Source organism: Saccostrea cucullata, unplaced genomic scaffold (assembly GCF_032062105.1).
Source record: "Saccostrea cucullata isolate Sc308-1 unplaced genomic scaffold, CSIRO_AGI_Scuc_v1 ctg765, whole genome shotgun sequence".
Taxonomy (NCBI): Eukaryota; Metazoa; Mollusca; class Bivalvia; order Ostreida; family Ostreidae; genus Saccostrea; species Saccostrea cuccullata.
The window spans coordinates 356,630-364,374 of record NW_026932784.1 but is presented as its reverse complement, the minus strand read 5'-3'; the positions used below and the strand labels follow the sequence as shown (position 1 = coordinate 364,374).

The following is a 7,745-nucleotide window of genomic DNA, read 5'->3' as shown; positions in this document are numbered from 1 at the left end:
AAAACCGCGGCATGAAACTGACAAAAATACGACTGAAACAGGTTACAGGGTGTATGTTCTACCACTGAAGGCCATTTCTTTATACTCCACACTAAAATATTCACAACAGTGAAGGGGAATCCTTGGAGCTCTATGTAACAATAATAAATTATATTTTCTAGAAGTGGTGTAAATCAGATGTGGATACTTAAAAAGTCCAAGGAACATAAAAATTATATTTGAAATAAAAAAAAATTAACCAAAATCAATAAATCAAAAAGTACGACTTTTCAGCACCTTACTCAGCGACAATTTAAAGTCCATGCTTTATGATATTTGACAGCTGCTTTTTCAATAAAAATAGAACTTGTTAATCTTTTTTACACCATAAATTTACTTATACCTTGTCATTGGTCATTTGTGAAATTATTTGTGAAAAAAATTCCGATTGTACACACAAGTATTCTCAAGTTGATATTAAAAAGTTAAGATGGTTGGGTTTCTGATTGACAATATCTTTGTGTTTTTGGAGAACGTACGGGTCTTCAAAGAATCTGTTGGAATTCCAATGTGAATCAATTGCGCCCCGTCATTAGCGGACCTATTTTTGTATTCATATACAAGATACAAGATTTTATTAATCCAATTTGGACCCCCGGAGGAGGAAAAAGATTTACAAACAAAAGAAGGTGGAGGATTTAAATGATAGAACAAGCATGATGATGATATTACATATAATGAGCATTTGTTAATACATGTAAAAAAAAACGTATATAAGAGATATACTGAATATACATACATGTATCGTATTGTATGTTATATATATATAAAATATATATAGTCAAGGGCAAGAAACTGGGAAAAAAACTCAAAAAAGTATATATTATATGCTTATCAAAATATCTTCAATTAAGGTAGGTTACCAAGGAATCTAGCTAGTGATCTAAGGATGTCAGGGTCTTCATTAGTCATGAGCCAATAAAACTGATTATCATATAAACAGCTAGACCTATATAAATGAAACATAATTTATTCAAAATTTTGTACGCCAGAAAAGGAAAGCACATGCTGTGACCTTATTTCAACTCGACATTTTTAGATATCGACGATGTAGCTGCAGATCTGTAGCGTTATGGTTTTATATACTGAAGTATTTGTCTTTGACCATCACGCTACAGATCCCGTAGTGCAGAAAAGGTGCAATTTACAGCGCAATATTTTTTGGGCACTTTGAGGGAGAGTTTCTAGCAATTTTGTCAATCCACTACCTTTCACTCACTAATTCTAGACTCATTCTGTAGCCAATATGTTAATTGTATCCACCTTCCAACCATTTATAGTTGTCTCTACAGGCAATAAACTCGCCTTGAAGTGAATTTTCAGCAATCTAACAAATAATTTTAATCAAGTAAGTTTATCACTTGTAGAGACGACTAATCTATAAAGGGTTGGGAGATGAATAAAATATACAGGAAAAGGGTATGTATTATTCTCTATGAACAACTCTTAAATAAAAAACGAGGCGGAAATTTATTGACAAACAAGTTGATGAACAAGGATATCAACCGCCTCGCTTAAGTAATCATTTTGAAGGTTTTACATGGTCGATACAATGACCTTGTCAGTAAATACAGTTTAACATTTAGTCAAATAGATCTATCATCTATCATATATACAAAACATTAAGTCAAATAGATCTATCATTTTGGGGTTTTCTCTGAAATAATTTTTAAAAAGTGGCTTAAATTAGTGAATATACAAGACTGTAAAGGAGTCATAATTTCATTATTTTTAGAACCTGCTCACCAGCGCTAGCTGTACAGACAGTTTTCCGCCAGATTTAAAAAAATAATAAAGTTGAACAATAAAAAAAATATCATGCCAAAAAAAAAAAGAAAAAAAAAAAGAAACTGAAAATAATACACGATAATTTTTCCTTATTGAATATAAAATATATGATTTTTTATATGCTATACTGTCATTCATTATTGACTAGGAGCCTACTGACAGTATGCTCGTTGGAAAACACATTAAAAGAAAAAAAGGGGGAACGAACTGTCGCTAGGTCGAACTGTCTGGTTACCGCTACCGTCATAAACTTATCGGGATCGGGATGACAACCAGGATTAACAAGGAAAATCTTGAGTTCTTAGAAATATTCTAAATTTCACTTTTCTTAGTTTTCCAGCAGTTTTTAAAACAATCATATGAAGTAAGTAAAACTAGTATAACTTTGTATTAAAAGTTTTAAAGAGTATAGTATATTTTTTATCCACGAATGACCACCATTATGCTATTATGTCTATTAAACAGTAACTGTCAGCTGTCAATTTTTTGCCTGTATGATAATCACGTACTGTGCATAAGTGACTGTGCTTACTGAATACTAGGAGTCGGTTAATATGCACTAGCTCAAAAGAAGATGTCATTGATAGAGGAATCTCTCTTATTGGGGACTTTCCATTTTCCTTGATAATATCACGCTATGCACTATGTACAGTCAACATGGTGAGTGATACTGAAAACTTTTATAATCAGATGATAATTACCATGATTAACATTTAATTTATCTATATGACTTTCATGGTAACTTCGGTACTGCTCGCTCTTTTGCAGGGCAAAATGATATAGTTTGATGAAATATGACCTAAAAGTAATTGTTAAATATATACGTCATTTAATTATCACTCAACAAAAACTTCGCCAAACGTTAATTTTTTGCCCTGCAAAAGAGTAGTACTGCAGTTACCGTGAAGGGGCTAATAACTATGACATTGGAAAGAGGTGTAACAATACCGTATATATATTGATCCTATTCAGGGAGGGGGGGTGTCCTAGTTTAGAAGGATTGATCCATATATCACATACTCAGACACATAGGCGCTCCCCGTGTAAATCTGTAAATGACAAAATATAAGTATATATATAGGTCTACCCCCTCTATACTATAAAATGATTTTATAGTATAGATGGGGTATATATTTCGTCAATGACAGATTTACATGGGGAGTACCTATGATTTATCAGATTCTTAGAAGAGAGCTTGATGGCCCTGTCTATCTACCTGTTAACAAAGAGTCCATAATCTTCTTTGTGTACCTCGTTTGCCATTTATTCTGTTCACCCATTTAGAATAATACTGTGTGTGTACATGAATTAGGGCAATCTAATTAAAATGAGGCGATCAAACTGGAGTGGATCCAAGATCTAATTTTAATTAGATTCTGATCCTATTAGGGATTAGGGAATTAGGGTATTCAAAATTTAGTGCAATCACTGGGTATTGAGACATTTGAGTTGTTGGTGTATTCATGCATCAGCACTTTACACTTCATCGTCGGAAACCCACGGGTGATCTCGTCTTTACGTATCACCCGTGGGCAAACTAGCTGAATTATCCCCATAAAATATGCTAATTTGTTGTTTTTAGTCAACCAATCAGAAAGTTGGAACTCTTCAATTTTGAAAAATTTGTTTATTACTTTGTTATTTATGGTAAATATTTTGACGCTCGTTAAAACATGCGAAGTTTGATTTAAAACAATGAAAGTCAATTCGTACAGGTCACTGACATTAATATCTGTCAGATATTTTATAGGAGTACCTCTTTCTAACTGCAAAATGCCCTAGTGAGTGGATTTATCAGCTATGTTAAGTTTTTCATGTTTTTGGCAATGCCGAACATGCATACATATCGTGAACTGTGATTCGTTGTTTCACATCGCGACTCTGTGATGCGGCCAATCAAATGACCCATGCATAATTAATTACATACGACGATTTTTCGGCGAGTTTGCCCACGGGTGATAAGTAAAGACGAGATCACCCGTGGGTTTCCGACGATGTTCACACTTCTGCACTTTATATTGTATTTATATATGATTTCTTTGTAGCAATATTCATGAATTAGCACATCAATATCTGCACCAAAGCCGATAAAATATGAAGCCACATTTTAAAGTATACTACAGTTATCAATGACATGTAAATATTTTTGTTGATGATCTTCTTAACAATATTTATATAACTTTTATTTTATTAACCAAATTACATATTTACTTTTATTTCCACTTTTAGAAATAGTATCAAAGGCTTAATTGATTTAATAGTTGTTAATTTAAATACTGTGAATTAGGGAACACTAAGTCTTTTTAAAGATTCATGTACATGTAATATGTTTTGAAAAAGTAACCATGATAACCAAATTGAGATGGCCATTTTTCAGATTGACTTGAGCAGTTTCACAGCAGAGGCATTTATTTTTAAAAAAAATTGTTTACTCTCAAATTTATAAATATTATAATGTTTTCTTGGTTAACTTATATAATATGCACAACATTATTTATAAATCAGTGTGTACTGTAAACCAACTTTTATTCATATGCAAGAAATATTTGCGAGTTTCGCTACTTTATCTTGGGAATATTAATCGCAGCGAACCAAATATTTTGCTTTGTGTTTATATAGAATGTCCTATCTGTTGCGAAAATTAATTGTCGCAGTTTGATTTCAAATTGACGATTTACAAATAAAAGATGACACAAATAATAGTTGATTTACAGCTTTTTTTCTCACATAATGATTGATAACAGATCACAACTGAAACAGTTTAAAATCATATATTGCTATGGTAAATAGATGTTCTGCAGGCCAATAAAGTTAAGATTTCATCTAGAATTGATAAAGGTATATTTTGTGTTTGTAACTTTTGTGATTTTTTACTGGTTTGTTTTTCTTCCTAGTACTCAGGTACTTTTAATTCTAAAATTTCTACAGTTACTGTACTGTATAAAATTGTTTCTGAATAATGACTGAGTATCAAATGACTTCCTGTGTTTTATAAAATGTACAAAATTAATGAAAACATTATACATGAGCATGTTGAGTTCAAGCCCTTCAGGTAAAAATTTAAATCTATTGAACTGATTAAGAACACTCCCACTTCTCAAGTAGCTGTACAGAAAAAAAAATAGGTCTGTATAAAGACTTTTCTCTGTATAAAACTTCCTCTACATGTAGTAGTGAATTAAGTTACTACAGGGTACTTTAAAAGTAAATATACTTTTCTTTTACTTTTAGATTTCCAGGCTGAGTATGGATGGAACTGAATCTTTCTGCTCATCAGTGTTAGAAGATGAGGAAGATTCCTCATCATATTCCAGTGAGAAGCATTCTGGCAGCCTCATCAAAAACTTTGAGTACTTCAGAAAAGAAGGGGGCTATAATGATGTCACACTACAAGTTGGGCAGAAATCTTTTCCTTGTCATAAGATCATTTTAGCTGCCGGTTCCCCCTATTTTAAATCTATGTTTGAGTCTGGTATGGAAGAGAGCAGGAAGACTTGTATAGAGATCAAGGAAGTTGATGAAAATGTTTTTGAGAAGCTACTTCATTTCATTTACACTGGGAAGGTAGATATTTCTTCTTTAATCCTACAAGAACTTTTTGGACAATCCTGTATGTTTCAAGTTACAGCTTTAGTTGATCTGTGTGTGAGACATTTCCGTCTGCACATGACAGAGAATAACTGCTTAGTGGCACTCACACTAGCTGATTCACATGCTCATAAGCATTTATATAACTATGCTAAGGAGTATGTGTGCATGAATTTCAAAGTTGTTTCTCAGGAGGAGGACTTCTGCAGGCTGTCAGCAGATTGCATCAAAGATATTCTCTCTGACAGTAAACTGGACTGTGATGGGGAAGAGCAGGTTTTCGAGTTTGCCATTAAGTGGCTAGATTTTGAAGGAGAGAAAGAAAAAAGGAAAAATTCTGTGTTCAAGATACTGAGCTGTGTTAAGTTTCCTCAGATGAAAAGAAGTTATCTCACAAGTGTTGTGGCAAAATCTCCATACCTAGCAGACGATGAGGGGAAGGAATTGATGGAAAATGCAATGATCTATCACCTGCTTCCTGCCAGAAGACCAATGCTGCCCTCTTACCAGATCACTCCAAGATCATCAACAACATCAGCAAATGTAGAGGTCGCTGTCCTTCTTGGAGGTCGTCTTGCAGATGGATTGAGTAATGATGTTGAGTGCTTCAAGTCAGATTCCAGGGAATTTTTTGCTCTGAAACAGCTGCCTTTCAAGAAAAGGAATGAATTTGCTGCATGTGTTCTGGGTAACGACATCTATGTTTCAGGAGGCTTGAGGAGTGGAGAGTTCTGGAAGTTTGATTATGACTTCGCAACCTGGATTCGAGGAACCAGTCTATTACAGCCCAGACGAAGACATGCTATGGCCCCAGTGGATGAAAGTATCTATGTTTTGGGAGGATTTGATGAAGACAGTGTTTTGCATTCTGTGGAAGTCTGGAAACCTGGAAGTAAGCAGTGGAAGTTTTATGGAAGTCTAGCTAGTCCTGTGGAGAACATGGGTTATGTGGCATATGCCAACTGTATTTTCCTTTTTGGAGGGAAAAACCAAGAAGAGGTGGTGACTAACACTGTCCAATGCTTTGATACTGAAACGGGCCAGGGGACGGTGTTAGAACAGTCCTTGCCTGCGTCTGACATGTGTGTCAGTGCAGCAGTGTTGAATAATTACATTTATGTTGTTGGGCTAGAGGGTTCCTTCAAATTCCATCCAGACAACAAAACTTGGGATGTTTTACCAGACATGTCATGCCCAAGAGACTTTGTTAGTCTTACAGTTCTGGATGAGAAACTATATGCTTTTGGTGGAAGGAGAAGAGGGGCACAGTCAGATTTGTATACTGACATCATTGAGTATTTTGATCCTGAGAAAAATGTCTGGGAAAGGTGTGGGACCATTCCTGTTCCAATGTATTCCTATGGATGTGTCCGTGTCATTCTTGGAGAAAATTATTTGAATGCAGGCACCAGCAACCTTGCCAACAGCTGAACATTATTCTAAATTCTGACTGTCTGTATTTAAAAAGAATAAGGCCTAAAAAAAAATTATATTTGTTTCCTGTAACCCGACCGACCCATTCAAAACTGCGTTTGATCAATCATCTGATTCCATTTATTAAAAAAAAATTAGCTTGTAGCTTAACTTGAGACATAAAATATTTCAACCTACTTTACATTTACCTTAAATATGAAGAGTAATCATTATTGTAACAACGATTTCCCCCAACAACTTTCTGAAGTTCGTTTTCTGCGGCTAGGCAGCCATTTTGGGTGCCATGTTGGGTGTCCATTGTAAATATAACACCTGCTGGCATATTCAGTCCAGGGATGTTTGACCATTCATAAGCAATGCAAAAAAAAAAGAATTCCCGACCTATGGACCCTTGATTTTTGGGGAATGGTACAGGAAACAAACCTACCTTTAATCCTAACTTAATTTAGTCACATCTAGCTGCAGTCTTGCCTTTCTTGATGACACAAATATTTTACATAGTTTAAACATCATATATTTGATAAAATATCTGTTGCTGTACCAGGATGGTTTATGTGATACATATTTCTTTTCTGGTTCTAAATTTAGTGTAATACATGTATGTGTATATATATGTATTATTGTATATGAATTATATGCATATTCTAAATCTAAATATGTAATCCCTGTAATGTATCTTTGTTTGATTTTTTTCATGAAGATGTTGAAACATACTTCTTGAAAAACTAAGATGGGGATAATTTCATAATTAATGTCTGTCTCTCGTATAGAAAATTTTAATATAATAATTTGATATCCATTTATATAATGTTGTATATACTTGTATTAGTATACCCATATTTGTTTTGTTTCTTGTATTTTTTTTTAGCTCTACTGGTCAGAGACCAGAAGAGCTT

The 7,745-nt window shown here is 33.9% G+C and overlaps 1 protein-coding gene across 1 annotated transcript; it reads left to right on the top strand.

The window, feature by feature from the left end:
- The first annotated feature begins 2,080 nt into the window (after window positions 1-2,080).
- LOC134236152 (kelch-like protein 24) lies at window positions 2,081-6,874 on the top strand. Its single transcript, XM_062718329.1, has 2 exons — window positions 2,081-2,191; window positions 5,059-6,874. Exon 2 carries the CDS (start codon window positions 5,074-5,076, stop codon window positions 6,844-6,846), a length of 1,773 nt encoding a protein of 590 aa, XP_062574313.1. The 5' UTR covers window positions 2,081-2,191; window positions 5,059-5,073; the 3' UTR covers window positions 6,847-6,874.
- Window positions 6,875-7,745: the final 871 nt, after the last annotated feature.

Coding starts and splice junctions, on each gene's coding strand:
- LOC134236152 (XM_062718329.1), top strand. CDS start 5,074: ATGGATGGAACTGAATCTTTCTGCTCATCAGTGTTAGAAGATGAGGAA.